The 17,448-nt window shown below is 37.5% G+C and overlaps 2 protein-coding genes across 5 annotated transcripts in view; one reads left to right on the forward strand and one right to left on the reverse strand.

The window, feature by feature from the left end:
* The first annotated feature begins 2,496 nt into the window (after nucleotides 1-2,496).
* Nucleotides 2,497-17,448, forward strand: part of LOC148950496 (uncharacterized) — a 149,401-nt gene continuing 134,449 nt past the window's right edge. For all 4 annotated transcript variants that reach the window (XM_089091629.1, XM_089091630.1, XM_089091631.1 and 1 more), the window contains exon 1: nucleotides 2,497-2,670. The gene's annotated coding sequence lies outside the window, so the exon portion shown is untranslated. The remainder of the gene's footprint in view (nucleotides 2,671-17,448) is intronic.
* On the reverse strand, nucleotides 5,289-5,903 carry LOC148950497 (protein CFDP2-like). Its single transcript, XM_089091882.1, has one exon. It carries the CDS (start codon nucleotides 5,901-5,903, stop codon nucleotides 5,289-5,291), a length of 615 nt encoding a protein of 204 aa, XP_088948008.1.

Below are 17,448 nucleotides of genomic sequence, written 5' to 3' on the forward strand. Positions count from 1 at the left end.
CTGATGTCAAATATATAAGTTTTATCAAGTTTAGTCTTACCCATAATAAGTTACACGCCTGAGAAAATTTACCATATTTTCGAAAAAAAGGGAAATACCCCCTAAAAGTCATGGAACCTTGATGGAAATCACGCAATCAGATTTAGCGTATCACAGAACCCTACAATACAGGTTTCCAGCTCCTATCTGCAAAAATGTGGAATTTTGTATTTTTTGCCAGAAGAAAGATCACGGATGAGTGTTAATTTGTTTGTTCTTTTCCCCAGGGGTGATCGAATCGACCCAGTGGTCCTAAAATATCGCAGGAGGAATCATTCGAACGGTAATAAAAGTTCTAGTGCCCATTTTAAGTGACCAAAAAATGGAGGGCAACTAGGCCCCCTCCCACGCTAATTTTTTTCCAAAATTTTTTCCATTTTTTTCAAAATTTTGAGATAGCCATTTTGTTCAGAATGGTCGAAAAATACAATAACTATGTCTTTGAGGATGATTAATCCCCCACAGTCCCCAGGGGAAGCGCTGCAGGGGAAGGGAATTTTTTCTGGTAGTGAGCGAGGGGGGGGGGTCGGAGGTTACGTGGAAGGATCTTTACATGGGGGAAGCTTTCATCGGGGAAGGGACATTGCTATTAAAGGGGCCCCGGATTTCCCAGCATTATTTAAAAAAAAACAATCAGAAATGAAATAAAGAAAACAAGTTTTTCAACTGAAAATAAGGAGCACTTCAAAACTTAAAACGAACAGAAATTATTACGTATATGATTAGGTTTGCTCCCTAGTCAATACCTCGCTCTTTACGCTATAGTTTACTTTTATTACTTTCATAAGAGCTATTTATTCTAATTAACGACCTTTGTGATTAAGGGGTCATTTTTAAAGAATTGGAGAAAAATTTGAACTTTAGCATAAAGACCGAGGTATTGACTAGGTGTCGAAACCCCTAATATACGTAATAAGAATATACGAATATAGAAGTTTGTTACGTAAGTTAATTCGTAAGTTACATATATTTATTACTAATAAAAAAGTTCATAAATAAAATTAAACAACTTTCGAGAAAGCCATTTAACCAGAAAAAATTAAAACTAATATGTAAATTTTGTTTTAATTATTCATTGTACGGTGAGCCAAAATCAAAACCTGCACTAATTCAAAAACGTTCAGAAACTAAATAAAAAAAAACAAACAAGTTTTTTAACTGAAAGTAGGGAGCGACATTGAAACTTAAAACGAACAGAAATTATTCCGTATATGAAAGGGACTGCTCCTTCCTCAACGCCTCACTCTTTATGCTAAAGTTTGACTCTTTCTCATAACTCTATTTTTTAAAACAATAAAAAACTAAGATTTACTTCTTTTCGAAAGAAGTAAATCTTACGCATATTATTTCACACATCAATGATATTCGGTCAAATCCGTAGTAGAGCCAAAGGCGTAGCTTGGATTTTCATCACCCGAAAACAATGTTAGTCTCCCCTCCCAACATCACTATCACAGTATAGATACAAAATATAGCTTATATTTAGGCTAAAAAAGAAAAAAAAAGTTTGGCACCCCTTCAGAGGCTGCACCTTGGGACAGGCGTCCCCCTTGCGATCCCCGCTAATCCTAAGTTGTCTTCCTAATCCTAAGTTGAAGGAATTGTGAAAGATTAAAATAAAGCTCACAACTAATCATAGCCACTCAATTCCATATCTAGAGAGGGGGGAGGATTACGGGATTTGACTCCCCCTCAAATTTTTTTGGACTCGCAAAAGCGCAACAAAATGCATATAAACCAACTTATTATGCGTTTCTTAGATTTCTTTTTGTAGCTCCCCTCCGCTCTGAAAAAGTATAGCGGGTCTGCATGCAAAATGTGTTGGCTGCAATTATTCTGCATATTATGAAGTAAGAATTGTTTTATAGCTTCACGCTGTCCATATACTTTACCCCTTAATGTGCAAATATATAGCCCAAAATATATAAGTCCAATGCATTCTGTCACCACCACTTGTTTTCCATTGAGCGTAAGCTAATTGTCTCTTAAGACAGACAGATAAAACCGGAGTGTTCTTGAGTGTGTACCATTATGCACGCAAGTACCAAAAATATATTTAAAACTCGTCGTTCATCATATCTTTATCCTCCAAATATAAGCTCCACCCCTCCTATTTTTGCATTTCTGTGAAAGCTACAGAAAAAGCGTTGTTCGCAAATACATCTTTTTTCTAATCAATCAAATTCCGCTAAGTAAAAGTCTACGGTTAATTGATCCAAAATCACAAGCATGATACGAAATTTTATGCTTAAATCCCGTTTTTCACAACCCTTAGGGTCCGCAAAAAAAGGCAAAATCTTTGCTTCCCAATTCAAGAAGATCGCGATCGCTTATTGGTAGGTAAGCTGGTGCGGCGGCGTGTATTTCCACCTGAGTGCTTGGCGTTCTTTTGGGTTGTATTGTAAACAATGAGTATGCCCGTTTACGGGTAGTGTTAATGAAACACATGGCCAACAGTGAGTGAAGTTAAATTTATTCGGAGTAAGAACAAAAAGGACTTCTTAAGTGTCAAAAAGAATTTGATTGACCCTGATCTCAGTTCATCGCATATTGGATACTTAAGGAGTTACTCGGATGCAACAATATTGGTGGCTCAACTATATAGGCTATTCATAAATTTTCTATTAAGAGGTATTATTATTTGTTCAAATTGAAGGTCTCTGGGTTAAAACCTAATAATCTCGGGTAAAATTCTACTTTAGCTACTTTTGGCTGTCTTGGAAAGGGGTTAGGTTAGGAAAATGAAACTTTCAGGGATGGGTTTACAAGCTAAAGTATGTCCCAGGAAGGTATTTTGAAGTACATACCTCCATTCCTTCTCCCTCCTGAGGGTCCTGACCTTTGATGAGCTTTAAAAATCTGTGTGTTATAAAAGTGAAGGCAAATATTTACCAAGTCATCACTCGATGCCTTTTTTTATGCTCTTTCCAAATATAATAATCATTTTTGTTGGAAATGAACTTTACCCCACCCCTATATACCAATTCAGGGTATATATCTGCACATTAGGGGGGTGGGGGTGAAGTTTAAACTTACCTCCCATTTACGTCATAAATAAAATTTGCCAACACATCCCCCCCCCTAATGTGCAAATATATACCCTGAATTGGTATATAGGGGTGGGGTAAAGTTCATTTCCAACAAAAATGATTATTATATTTGGAAAGAGCATAAAAAAAGGCATCGAGTGGTATATTCACTATATTCGTATGTCAATACTATGATTTGGTAAATATTTACCAAAGTGAAACCTTGCAAAATAGATCCTATGCTTAAATGAAATACAACAAAACTGTTTTCAGCTTCACAACTTTGCTCAATCCCAATTTATAAGGTTTTAAAGATATGCAAATACATTTCCTAAATTTTGAAAAAAAAAACAAAAAAAAGTGATATGGCTAAAAATTCTACTCAAATTACAGGAATTGCATTTTTCAGAACTAAAGCCAGAGAAAAAGAAACGGATAACTGATAATTTAGGCAAAATGTTGTTTTGCTAAAATTTTCAATAGTTATAGACCTGGCACGTAGGCTAGGCAAATTCCAGGGACCTCTAGAGGGAGAAGGAGCAGAGGTAGGTACTTCAAAATACCTTCCCGGGACATACTTAAGCCTATAGACCCATCCCTGAAAGTTTCATTTTCCTAACCTAACCCCACCGGAAAGATACCCAAAGAGGATTAGGGGGGGGGGTGGCAATTATAGTTTGAAAAAGTTTGCTGATATTAAAAGTATGCCAGTATATTTTGGGTAAGTTCTAGTTGAGGGGATACTTGCTCTTTTGGAAAGTAGCTGAGTTTCATTCACCTAACTCGGCTTCTTTCCAGGATAGCAAGAAACCCTTCAAAGTGCCACATCATCCGCAAAGTCGAGGTCTGAGAGGATTTTATTTCTGACTGTTACTCGGAAGCCAGTCGCTTCTCTCAAAAAAAAGTCCATTAAAATGACAAATAAAAAAGGTGATAAAACACATCTCTGTCGCACTCCTGACATAATTTTGAAGTATCTAGTTGTTCGTTCTCTGTCTTTACGCAACATTCCGTATTTTCGTAAAAGGCCATGATCAGTTCTATTATTTTCTTGGGGACACCATAATACTTTATTATTTCCCACTGTGTATCACGGTCCACAGAATCAAAGGCCTTTTCAAAATCAACGAAGAGCATGTATATATTGTTGGACCACTCATTTGCTTCTTCTATCAGAGTCCTGAGCGTGAATATGAGGTCTGAACAAGATCTACCTGTACGGAAGCCATGTTGCTCTTCTCTCAGATACGGATCTAGTGCTTTTTTCAGGCGCTCGCTCGAGTATTTCAAGCGCTACAACCTTACTTGGTACTGATATTAGGTTTACACCTTGCCAGTTATCGCAGATAGGTGCATCACCTTTCTTAAATATCTTAACAATTATCTCTTTGGTCCAGTCGCCAGGGACCTTTACGGGCTGCAGGCCTGTTGCATTTCCGAAGTTATGCCTTGATCATTTCCGAAGTTATGCAGTCTTCACCAGGTGATCTTCCATTCTTGAGTTTCTTCAGTGCAACAAGTATTTCCGTAGATGTGGAGGGATTCTTGTCAATTTTCAGGTTAAGAAATGGCATAGAAGGGATGCCTACTCGGTCAGTTGGTTTCGGTTTATTTAAAACCTGTTCGAAGTGGGATACCCACCCCTCGTCAAATTTCTCAGTTTCGGTGAGAACATTTTTGCTCTCATCTTGACTTGACTGGATCTGCTGGGTAGCTTTCCTAGCATTTCATTTATGAGCCTGTAAAATGCTTTGGAGTCTCCTTTTCTAGCTGCTTCATCTGCTAGTCTAGGCTTGTCTTCTACAGATCTCCGCTTGTCAGCTTTTGCCGACTTCTTGATTTCTTTGTCCTTCATTCTATACAAGATATTTGCGAAGACCCAAGGTATGTCGCCGCCAGCAGAGAGAATTTGCTGTCTCAAGTCATTGCGCTCAACGATTAGTTTCCAAGTTTCTTGTGATATCCATCTTTTCTTAGGTTTCTTTTTATACCCGAGCACGTCCTTAGCAACTTGATTGTATGTTGTCTTCATTTTTAGCCATGCTGTTTCCGGACTGTCTGTGCAGTTTTCTATTTCAAGCAAAGCGAATGAGTTCTTCAACTCCACACAAAAGTTTCTTTGGGTTTCTCGAACATGTAACTTATCCACATCTTAAAGCTTCGCAGAATTCGATTTTGCATTTTTGTGCGCTTTCAGCTTGACTTTCAATTTTGCTACCATCAGGAGGTGTCCAGAAGACTTGTCCACCATCCCCTTGAGATTAGGAGATGATCTGTTTGGTTCTTCGTCCTGCCGTCTGGCGAGATCCATGACTGTTTATGGATGGTTTTTTGTTCAAACTGAGTTGTGCCGACCGTAAGATAATTACTCAGAGCATAATCTACCAGGAGAGCTCCATTTTCGTTCATTTCACCAAGACCATGTCTCCCTAGGACTTGCGGACAGTAGTCTCTTTCTGCTCCCACCTTTGCATTGAAGTCTCCAACCACACAAAGAAGGTCATGTGATGGGACTTTTGATGTCAATGACTGAAGAGCTTGGTAGAATGACTCCTTATCAGTATCGTCTGCATCATTCGTAGAAGCATAACATGCAATGATTGAAATTTTCGGATGGTTGGTTACAAATCTTGCAAGTAAGCACCTCTCACTGACTGGCTTCCATTCAACTAGTGCTTTAGTGGCGTGGTCAGACAGCATTATCCCAACTCCAGCTTGGTGCCGGGACTCATTTCCGCTGTGAATTAGCGAGTAACCCTCTCCTAGTTGCTCATGTCCAGATCCAATCCACCTGACTTCGCTCAGAGCAAGGAGATCTACCTTATACTTCTTCATCTCTCTGAGTACTTGTTCAGGTTTTGTCAGCTGGTTTAGTGTCCTTACATTCCAAAATCAAAATTTTGTCATAGTTTTCGCTGTCATAAATCGTGTCCGTGGGCGTGCTGAGGTCGTCGTCGAGTGGTGTAGTGGGGTATCCGAGGCTATCATTGATGTTTTTTTTGCAATTTGGAATTTTACGGGGATAGGTCGCAAACCTATCGCTCAACCCTCCTCATTTTACGGACTTGGGACCGTTATGCTCCTCCGACCTCGGTGAGACCAGGATCTTTGCAAGGTTGAGCTTGAATTTTTTTATGTGCAAATTCATAAAGATAGCAATAATGACATACCCGTCGGGCTTTTTATTTACTTGACAAAGTTGAACCTACTATTCTCACAGAGCAAGGATCTGCGGAAAACCGCCTCGTATTGCGTTTTGCGGAGGAACGCATGCGTGTCTTGCCGCTCATCCTTGCGGTTTTCCGCAAGATGCATGCGTTGAAAAAATCCAACGCATGTGATTAAAACGCTTGAGGATTGTGGAAGAAAAGAACATGGAGGCAGTCAAAAGGCAGATTTTAGCGTTTAAATTTTACAAAATATTAAGTATAGAAGATCCTATTTAATACAGAAGGTTCGGGGGGAAATCCTGAGAGAAACTAAGATACCCGACAGGATGTGATGAACAGTATACTGTACTGTCTTAACAGCAAGCTATCCACCAAAGTATGACCAAAGGTCACAATCCTCTAAAAGGAATGGAGGAGATACATGTTTTACTATTTTGTGTTCCCACCCTTTTTTTGACCAATGCAAATGTTGATTTGGTAATTTTCCTCTAATAGCCCTGCCCAGGCTATGTGAATCTTGACTGTGAATTGTGGCTGAGCCACAGTCATGGGGAAGATGCAATATCCTATGTCAGGAATCATGCAGGGCGAACTTGTTTAAAAAGTGGAATTTATTTACTCAGGTGCAGAGAAAGTGACCAACTGCAAAAATCCTGGTAAATTTGGAATATAAGACCAAACCCATTAAATAAATCATGCTGATTTCTTTAGTTCCATTGCCCACGTTAAACAAAGATCTTTTTGTAAAATTGTTGTGTTTATTTAAAAGCAAAATTCATTAAAAAAAACAAGTTTTTCTTACAGAACTAAAGAGCAAAGAACGGGCCTTTAGTCATGTAAAATAAAAAAAAACAAGTTTTTTTTTTAACTGAAAGTAAGGAGCGACATTGGAACTTAAAACGAACAGAAATTATTCCGTACATGCAAGGGGCTGTTCTCTCTTCAACATCTCGCACTTTACACTAAATTTTTTTGTTGTTTAAAAAAACAAATTTTTGTGACAGATTCAAACTTTAGTGTAAAGAGCGAGGTATTGGGGAGGTGATAGCCCCTTTCGTATACGGTATAATTTCTATTCCTTTTAAGCTTTAATATCGCTACTTACTTTCTGTTAAAAAAACTTTTTTCTCAATTTAATTTCTGGTCGTTTTTAGATAATGAAGCTTTGATTTTGGCTCACCGCACATGAATAGTTAAAACGAAATTTGAATATTAATTTTACTTTTTTTGGCTAAATGGCTTTCTCGAAATTTTGTTCGGACGTAACTTACGAATTAACTTACGAAACGAACTTCTATATTCGTATGTTTTATTAAGTATATTAGGGAGTTTGCCCCCTAGTCGATACCGTGCTCTTTACGCTAAAGTTCGAGTTTTCTTCGAATCACAAACCCCTGAATCACAAAGGCCGGTTAATTAGAATAGATAGCTCTTTTGAAACTACTAAAAAAAACTTTAGCGAAAAGGGCGAGGTATTGACTAGGGGGAACCCCCTCATATACGTAATAATTTCTGTTTATTTTAAGTTTTAATGTTGCTCCTTACTTTCAGTTGAAAAAACTAGTCTTTTTTATTTAATTTCTGATCGTTTTTTAAATAATGCTGGGAAATCCGGCGCCCCCTTCATAGAAATGTCCCTTCCCCCAAGGAAACATCCTCCATGGAAGGATCCTTCCCCTTAATCCCCTCCTCCAACAACCCCCCCCCCCCCATCAGAAAAAAATCCCTCCTGAAACGTCTTTATACTTCCCATTAACCAATACTATATGAAAACAATGGGCAAAGCTCATAACTTCCAGGAACTGTGGGGGATTAAGTCATCCTCAACGACATATTTATTAGATTTTCGACTATGCTGAACAAAATGGCTATCTTAAACTTTTGATTGGGTTACTTTGGGAAAAAAGAGCGTGGGAGGGGGCTAAGTTGCCCTCCTATTTTTTGGTCACTTAAAAAGGGCACTAGAACTTTCAATTTCCGTTCAAATGAGCCCTCTTACGATATTCTAGGACTACTGGATCGATACGATCACCCCTGAAAAAAAAAAAAAAAAAAAAAAAAAAAAAAAAAAAAACGCATCCCTGATCTTTCTTCTGACAAAAAATACAAAATTCCACATTTTCGCAGATAGGACCTTTAATCTTCCATTGGTGGGTTCTCAAACAGACTAAATCCGATGGTAAAGCTTTTATGGGACTTCAATGATTCTTTGGCTATGTTTCCCCCTTCTTTCAAATATGGGGCAATTTTTGCCAGGTGTGTAACTTGAAGAACGGGATTTCAGGTAATGAAACTGAAACTTATATATTTGAAATCAGCATAAAAATCTGATTCTATTGATGTACCTATGGGTATCAAAATTTCGGTTTTTAGAGTTTCGGTTACTATTGAGCCGGGTCGCTCCTTACATACGGTTCGTTGCCACGAACTGTTTAATGTACGAAAATCCCGTTGCCGCGCTTAAGGTAGGAAGCAAGGTTAATAGTTAGATCAATTTTTGGATCAGGAGTTTAGCCCCCCACCCTAACTAAAATTAGGATGCTAGATGCTCCGGCAATGATAGTGGTCATTTTTGGCACATTGGTCATTGTTGGAACTTAGAAAGGTTGAGGTAAATGTGTTAGATGTTTTCGAATAGAATCGATCAAGAATAGTTTTAGCTTCTCTTTTTAATGACCATAGGCCAGTACTGAAAAAAGAGCTAAAAGAATGCTGTGGTCCGGTTCTACTTTCTAGGCAGATAATAAAAGGAAGATTTAGATTGATAGGTCATGCTACCTAGATGGAGACTGATGTGCTGCCAAAAGTTGGGCTTTTTAGTTATCCTTCTGTGACCAAATGAAAAGCTAGACCTCCTCAAATGGAATGGGAATAGGTCATAAGAAAGTATTCAGTGGAAATAAGAAGTTTATGAGAGGAAATAAAGAGTTGACCTCTGAAGAGATCGGGTGGAGAAAGAGCGCGTGTAGCTGTTTTAGCCTCTGGTGATGGGATGAGCTGCGAATAATGGTAGTAGTTTCCTCTCCCTTGGAAAAAATTTCCTTCTGCCCTAAAGGATCGGATTATTTGTACCCAAGGCCTGCACAATTCAACGATCATAGCTTTGATTTTAAAATATGCTAATTCTAGACTTGTCCGACATTTATTTGCCTTAAATAACTGATATGACCACTACTGTCGTACTAAAACGTGAGAGCTGACACATTTTATGTGATTAGCTACAAAATCTTGATCATTGTCTAATTATAGGACGGTTTAAGTAACAGTAAAGACCTCCGGTAAATGTCTTTAAACTTCGTGTTTATTTTGGCAACGAAGTGATATGTAAACCAATGGAAAATTACAGCACAGGAATTCTTTTGAAGCAAGATCTAAAAATTCTAAAAATGGATTTAAAATAGCCATAAGTACCCACTTACGTCATTTCTAAATCTGCTATGCTTCATTTATCCCCTCCCCCCACTCCTGATGGATGAATACTTAGCCCGCTATATACATTCCCATTATATTTTATAATAGCGTGACTCTTTTCTTCTCTGCTTGAGCTCCGTTTACTTTGCAAAATATTGGTGTTTATTGTTTACTATTTCAAACATTTTTTTTAGCACACGAAACAAACATGTTGATCAAACAGTTCGTGGTAACGAACTGTAAGTAAGGAGCGACCCGGCTGAATAGTAACCGAAACTCTAAAAACCGGAATTTTGGTACCAATAGATACATCAAAAGAATAGGATTGTTATGCTGATTTCAAATATGTACGTTTCATCAAGTTTAGTGGTACCCATCAAAAGTTACAAGTTACCTGAAAATATTTGCCATATTTGTAAGAAAAAAGGGGAAAACACTCTCTAAAAGTCATATAATCTTAATGAACATGACATAATAAGATTCAGCGTATCAAATAACTCTGCTGTAGAGGTTTCAATCTCCTATATGCAAAAATGTGGAATTTTGTATATTTTTTTTCCAGAAGAAAGATCACGGATGCGTGTTTATTTGTTTTTTGTTGTTTTTTTTTCCTTCCCAGGGGTGATCGCATCGCCACACTGATCCTAGAATATCATGAAAGGGCTCATTCGAACGGAAATCAAAAGTTCTAGTGCCCTTTTTAAGTGACCAAAAAAAACGGAGAGCAACTAGGTCCCCTCCAACGCTCATTTTTTCCCCTAAGTCACCGGATCAAACTTAGGTGTAAAAGGACCCCCCCCCCCCCACCCCAAGTCCCCGGGGGAAGGGCGGCAAGTTGTGAACTTTGTCCATTGTTTACATATAGTATTAGTTATTGGGAAATATACAGCCATTTTATTTTTGTTTCGGGGGGGGGGGGCGTTTGTTTGGGGTGGATTTCTAAGGTGATAATCTTCCTTGGGGAGGAAAATTTCTGGGGAGTGGATATTCTAGTGGAAGTGTTACGCTGGGGGGTTTTGGCAGAACTACTATACGAAATTTTTTAAATTGTCTTACATTCTCTTTGCCAAAGTTTTTTTTTTTATGGAGATGTTCCGGGGGAATTATCCAGGTGCTGATTTCTGCGCGTTTTGTTTTTTTGGGAAACAGTTTCCACAGAAGGGTTGCATTTCTAGAGTGATCGAGAAACTGATTAGAGATTAAAGTCTTATTCCAATGAAAGAATGCTAGGGAGAATTTTTTGGGTGAATCTGTCCACAAGTAATTTTAGAGAGAGGGGGAGGGACTATTAGTGAGGAAGGAACTATCTGGAAGGAATTTTACGGGGGGGGGGGTGCACTTTACGTTGGGTAAAATTTCCACGGAGTTTTCCGTGAGGGGGGGGGGTATATTTCATAGAGGATGAGCCAGATTCACCGGCATTATTTGGAAAACGAACAAAAATTATGCCACATATGAAGGGTTGCCCCCTTTTCAGTACCTTACTCTTTACTCTAAAATTCGATTATTTACTAAAATTGAAACACAAAGGCCGTTTAATTAGAATAGGAAGCTTTTTTAAAAGTGCTAACAGCTTTAGCGTAAAGAGCAAGGTATTGAGGAGGGGGCGACCCTTCATATCCGGAATAAATCTGCCATAATTAATAATGCAAATTGTGTTTTAAATTTTTTTGTACGGTTAGCCAAAATAGAACCTGCATTAGTTGAAATACGTTCAGAAATTAAATAAATAAAGAAGTTTTTTTTAACTGAAAGTAAGAAGCGACATTAAAACTTAAAAAGAACAGAAATTATTCCGCATTTGAAAGGGCCTGTCCCCTCCTCAACGCCTCACTCTTTACGCTAAATTTTCACTCTTTTTCACAACTCTACTTTTTAAAACAATTAAAAACTTTAGCATGAAGAGAGGGGTGTTGAGAAGGGGACAGCCCCTTTCATAAATGGAATAATTTTTGTTCGTTTTAAGTTTTAATGGGGCTCCTTACTTTCAGCAAAAAAAAAAAATATTTAATTGCTAATAAAATCTACCTAAGCAAGAATTCAAAAGGAACATAGCCTACGTATTAAATAGAAATCACAAGGAAAATGGTGGAAGTTCCGATATTTCGAAGGGGGAAACAATATTAATATTAGTTATGTTTGTTCTCCACTTCCTAAAAGGATGACAAGGAAAAGTCCACTTTTTCTCGTACGTTGAAAGGACGATTTACCTGACGATGTTTTGTCTATGAATACGTTGCTTCTTTTAAAATTTCTTTAAGGTAAACTCAATTCCATTATAATTTGTTTTCCGAAATATTAAAAAAAAAAAAAAAAAAAAAAAATGTTTTTTCGCTTACGAACTCTATGCTATGTTACTGAAAACTATCTGAGCAAGAAACCGTTGGACATGTTTCCGAATAGTGAGCCTTCACGTAGCTGTTATTCATCTGATCTAATATATTTGGTCAAAGTGGTATACATACATATGAATCTTGCTGGCCCTATACCCCACACTGTCATATAGATTAGTGTGGGTCTATACTCCAAATAGTCATATGAATACTGTGGACCCTATACACCAAACCATCATAAAAATTACTGGAGGACCTTTGGCTCAAGTCGTCATAATGAATATCCTATTGCGGACCCTATGTCTCAAGCCATGGGTCGGCAACCCGCGGCCCGCAGGCCGCATGCGGCCCGCAGGCCGCATGCGGCCCGCGAGACGTCTTGGTGCGGCCCACAAGATCCTCGCTGAAAGGGGTGGGCCATTTAGCATTCTGCCATATAGCATTCTATAAAAATCCGTAAGTGTCATCTAGCATAGTTAGTTTGATGTTCAAATATCCAGTCCAGACCAATTATTTTGGTATGTTAGCCTACAATTTTTATTTTTGAACAAACCTACTCAAGGTTTGGGAAACATCCCCCAAAAGTATTTTTTCTTTTGATTTTCTTTGTTTATTCTTTTTTGGTTCAGTAAAATTTAGTGCTCGGGGTACAAAATGAAGGCCAAATTATCTGGTCATGTTGTGTGGTCATCTTGTGGCAAAACAATCAGAAGAAAAAATAACGGTTGATTTTGTAGATGGCTGTCATCTGTTATACAGTCGAACAGGAGAATATGGTACACAGTGGGGCATATCCTAGTATGTATTAGATGAGACCCAACGACAAAACTGAGAGTAATTTTTTTCTTCAAAAGGGTTTAAGTACATCCAGGTTGTCAAAGAAGCATGTATACAATGTCTCAGGAGCAGAGTAAGGTGTCGAGTTTCAGTTCTTAGGGAAATTAATTAAAAAAAACTTTTTGCAGACAATAAGTTTTTCAAAGAAAAGTTAAGAACTCCATTAAGCAAAAAAGTGCAAAAATCAAATCAAATAATCTACCAAGCATGAAACTACCACAAATCAGCATCGACAAATAAATGAAAACCAAAACCAACAGAAATGACAATAAATAACCGAGTCAAGCCCAAAACGAGCAGAAATTAACATAAGCTGAAACCCCTGTGCCTTCCCAAGGCCTTAACATAATCTGCACTTTACTGAAAAAAATATAAATGTTTTTACTTTTATAACTTTAATAAATCAAATAATATTAACATTTTGATTACTAAATATCAGTATATGTATATTAAACTGACAATGCACAAGTAGTAACCTATCTATTGATTGAAACCATACATCCAACCCTACAAGAATATACAGTGTGGTTTCGCGTGCACATTGTAAAAAGCGACCAATCCTTTACCTATAAGGTGGTCAAACACGTTTTGAACCTATGGTCAAGGTTGTATAACACAATCACACTGGCTTTTTTGTTATTGATATCAACTGTACAAAAATATGCTGTGTAGCATCATGTGGACATTTTAAAAAACAGCTACCAAACCTATTAAGAGTTTCCGCATATTTTGAGAATATGGTCGAGATTATATAACACAAGTAAACTGGTTTTTGAGGCAAAGTCCGTTTTTTAAGGCCAATCAGTGACAGCGGAGGTTATTCCATATACGATAACTTGATTGGTGATTGGATTTGAATAAAAGGAGCGATTTTCATTCGTCCTTGAGATTTTGTATATAATGGGCATACATTACGATTAAATTTTCATAATGATTTAACATAGCATGGATAATACATTAAATATTATTAACTTTGAAGCTATGCCTACTTCGATTTGTAATGTGAGTACAGTTTAGTAAATTTCTTAATTTATTTCCAAATAGAATAATTTTACATAGTCATCTCTCCAGTAAATTCAATTTTCAGGGGGCATAGCCCTCCACCCAACAATACAAACTGTACAATATGATGATTATAGTCGCTAGAAAACGTAAAATATGCTATTTTTTCCATTATGTAAATCCCATCCCTCCTCCTCCCCCTATGTTTACAAGTTTAATTCATTAGAAATAGTTATTTCGTTCAAAAAATGTCATTTCCCATTATCAAAAATTGAGTTTCCGGTCTAAAAGCATCTGTGTCTAATCCTGTTAGCAAGAGGGCCAATTTCAAAAAAGCCTTTTGCATGCGCATTATCTGAAATTATTAATACCACATGTTTATGGATAGCAAGGGCTTCCTTGACAAAGAGATTCTTTTTATGGTCAAATTAAACGTGAGTAAAGCCGTTGAAATGCGAAGCATAAGTGATGTTTGAACAATGTGGTCAATTTAAAATAGGGTCTAGCGTTATGGTATACTAAAAAATTGATATTAAAATCATTAATTAAAGAATACTACACTAAACTCAGAATTGATATGCAGCCAAATTATGTTCAAAATATTTTCTTGGGAAGATGTTTTTGAAATCCCCCATTTCCCCCCAAACTCATTCCAAAATTTTACTTTAGAAGCTTTTTTTTAAATATTTCTAAAGTGCTAATAGAGCGTTACAAACATCAGAATCAACTTTTGAGGGCAATTTATTTGTAAAAGAGGGATCACTTTTTCAATCTAAATTTTTTAACTTTTTTAAGGAGGAGGATTCCTACAATTACTCTCCCCCTGAAAAGAGAGCAAGAGGGAACGATGTCACATCGATGCAAGCTGCAAGGCCCTCCTTAATCAGATATGCTGGTTCAATTACACATGCTCTGGACCGGCCAATGACCACACAACTTTTAATGTCAGGAGCCTCTCACGCCAGTGTCAGCTCTACACAAACCTCTATGCAACCTGGCAGAAAATTGAAAACAGAGTGGATGGCTTTCCATAATACGCCAGCCCCGTCTACTTAAGATCGTGAAGTCACTCCCCTTTACACTTTTCCAGGGGTTTCAGGCATACAAGTGCAGTCTGAATTTTAAAATGTGTGTATTTTACCTCTACCTTCTACCTGATTATAGAAATATCTACCTATTTCTTTCCATCATTTTTTAGTCTTTTCTTTTCGCCATCTTTTTTTCAACACTAAGAGTGTATGTGTCAGAGATATTAAAATATTATTCCCTCGCCCCAAACCATTGTTTTAAATTTCTCTGCCCCCCTAAGAGATAGCTGAATATAATTTAATTTTTGAATGTCAAAGAAAATACTCTTTTGTTTCTTTCTGAACTTTCTGGGGATGGGGGTGGAGGCAAGTATTTACTTAAATAATGCTAGGTAGAATTGAGTTTTGTGGGTCGGGTGAAAAATGGTACTTATTCAATATCCTGGTAAACACATGAATTAAAATGCTTCAGAATAAATAGTGTTTTACTCCGCTCTGACATTGCTGGGGGTGGATTACATTAGTTAGCTTACTTATAGTTCAGAGAAAGGGAACGGGTCGATTGGGGTGAAAAATGATACTTAGTCAATGTCCTTTTAGAGATACGAGTTAAAGGACTTCAGGGTAAGTAGGGTATTAATCCTTTCTGAACTTTCTGGGGGTAGGGGTTGGAGTAAAGTATTTACCTAAAATAAAGCTAGGAATAATTGAGTTTGTGGGTGGGGTGAAAAATGGTACTTATTCAATATCCTGGTAAACATACGAATAGAAATGCTTCAACATAAATAGGGTATTGCGTCTTTCTGAACTTTCTGAGGAGGGGGTGGGGGCAAGTATTTAGTTAAAATAATGCTAGGAGAAATTGAGTTTTGTGGGTGGGATGAAAAATGGTACTTATTCAATATCCTGGTAAACATACGACTAGAAATGCTTCAGCATAAATAGAGTAGTGCGTCTTTCTGAACTTTCTGGGGAGGGGTTGGGGGCAAGTATTTAGTTAAAATAATGCTAGCAGGAATTGAGTTTTGTGGGTGGGGTAAAAAATGGTACTTATTCAATATCCTGGTAAACATACGACTAGAAATGCTTCAGCATAAATAGGGTATTGCGTCTTTCTGAACTTTCTGAGGTGGGAGTGGAGGCAAGTATTTAGTTAAAATATTTCGAGGAAAAAGTGTACGTTGCCAGTAGGGTTAAAAATGATATTTATTCAATATCCTTGTGAAGATATGACCAGGAGTACTACAGCATAAATAGGGTATTGCGTCTTTCTGAACTTTCTTTGGAGGGATTGGGGGCAAGTATTTAGTTAAAATAATGCTAGTAGGAATTGAGTTTTTTGGGTGGGGTGAAAAATGGTACTTATTCAATATCCTAGTAAATATACGACTAGAAATGCTTCAACATAAATAGGGTATTGCGTCTTTCTGAACTTTCTGGGAGGAGGGGGGGGTGGTGGCAAGTATTTAGTTAAAATAAAGCTAGGAGGAATTGAGTTTTGTGGGTGGGGTAAAAAATGAACATGGTTTTTCAACTTTATAAAATAATAGTTATTTCACGTAGAAAATAAACCCTTTTTTCTATAGATTAAACAATTAGCAGCGCCATCTTCATTGGGTCTTGAAACATCAGATTTTAGTGGAGCTGAACCAATCCTAGCATCAACAATAGAGTTTATAGATGAATCTACATTAGTTCTAGACAATATGGAATGGCATAGGGGTTTTCTAAATGATTGTTTTGGGGACATGGCCAGCCTAGACGATTTAACTTGTGACATTGACATGGTGGAGGACCCGGAACGGACAGATATATTTATGCGAGAGCATTTAGGCGATGTTAGTAGTAGTGCATCTGAACCGGGTCCTCCTAAAGAAATTACGTCACAGGGCAATACAGGCTGGCTTGATCAGCTATCCCCAAACACCCTGGAATACATACTAACTGACTTAGAGGACGTCATGCCAGCTCCATCCAATGCGATTTAACAGACTGGAGATGGTGCTATTGATAATTCTATGTCATCCCCCACCATTCTGGTTAATGATAAAACTAGTAGTAGTAGTAATAATGATACAGCAACATCACAAGTACCCCCTCGTCCAGATTTTTTTCTTTCCAACTCTGCCTTGACCATACAAAGGTCTACAGCGCCAAGTTTGGTGACCCCTTTAACTCTCTAGTGTCGGGGGATATAATAACAGATCCCCTGGCCATTACAAATTTATATACTAATAAGATTCGAGCCATTCTTGAACAACAGATGGGGGTGTGGGGGTGGTGGTCAGTTTAAAAGAATCAATATCACTAAAAATATATTTTTTAAATGAAAATGCGAGCGAGCTGTATTCGAAATACTTGCGCACAGAGATGTTGGCAATTCACCCGCATTTATCAAATTATGGGGAGGTTTGTCTTATTTGGATTAATATTATTCAAAGTACATGGGGAATTCGGACCAAGGGAAAAAGTGGACGATTGTTTTTATTGACTAAGATCTTTAACGTTAATATTTTAGTATTTAAAACGTATTTTATTTTTAAAGTTGGACATGGGGGAGGGAGGGTAATTGAATTAAATTAGTACTAAGATTTAGAAG

The sequence above is a fragment of the Artemia sp. Qi Xiang Cuo genome, chromosome 7, assembly GCF_049724085.1.
Source record: "Artemia sp. Qi Xiang Cuo chromosome 7, ASM4972408v1, whole genome shotgun sequence".
Taxonomy (NCBI): Eukaryota; Metazoa; Arthropoda; class Branchiopoda; order Anostraca; family Artemiidae; genus Artemia; species Artemia sp. Qi Xiang Cuo.

What these genes read in the sequence shown, in the direction of transcription:
- LOC148950497 (XM_089091882.1), bottom strand. Translation starts at nt 5,903, where the DNA reads ATGAAGAAGTATAAGGTAGATCTCCTTGCTCTGAGCGAAGTCAGGTGG.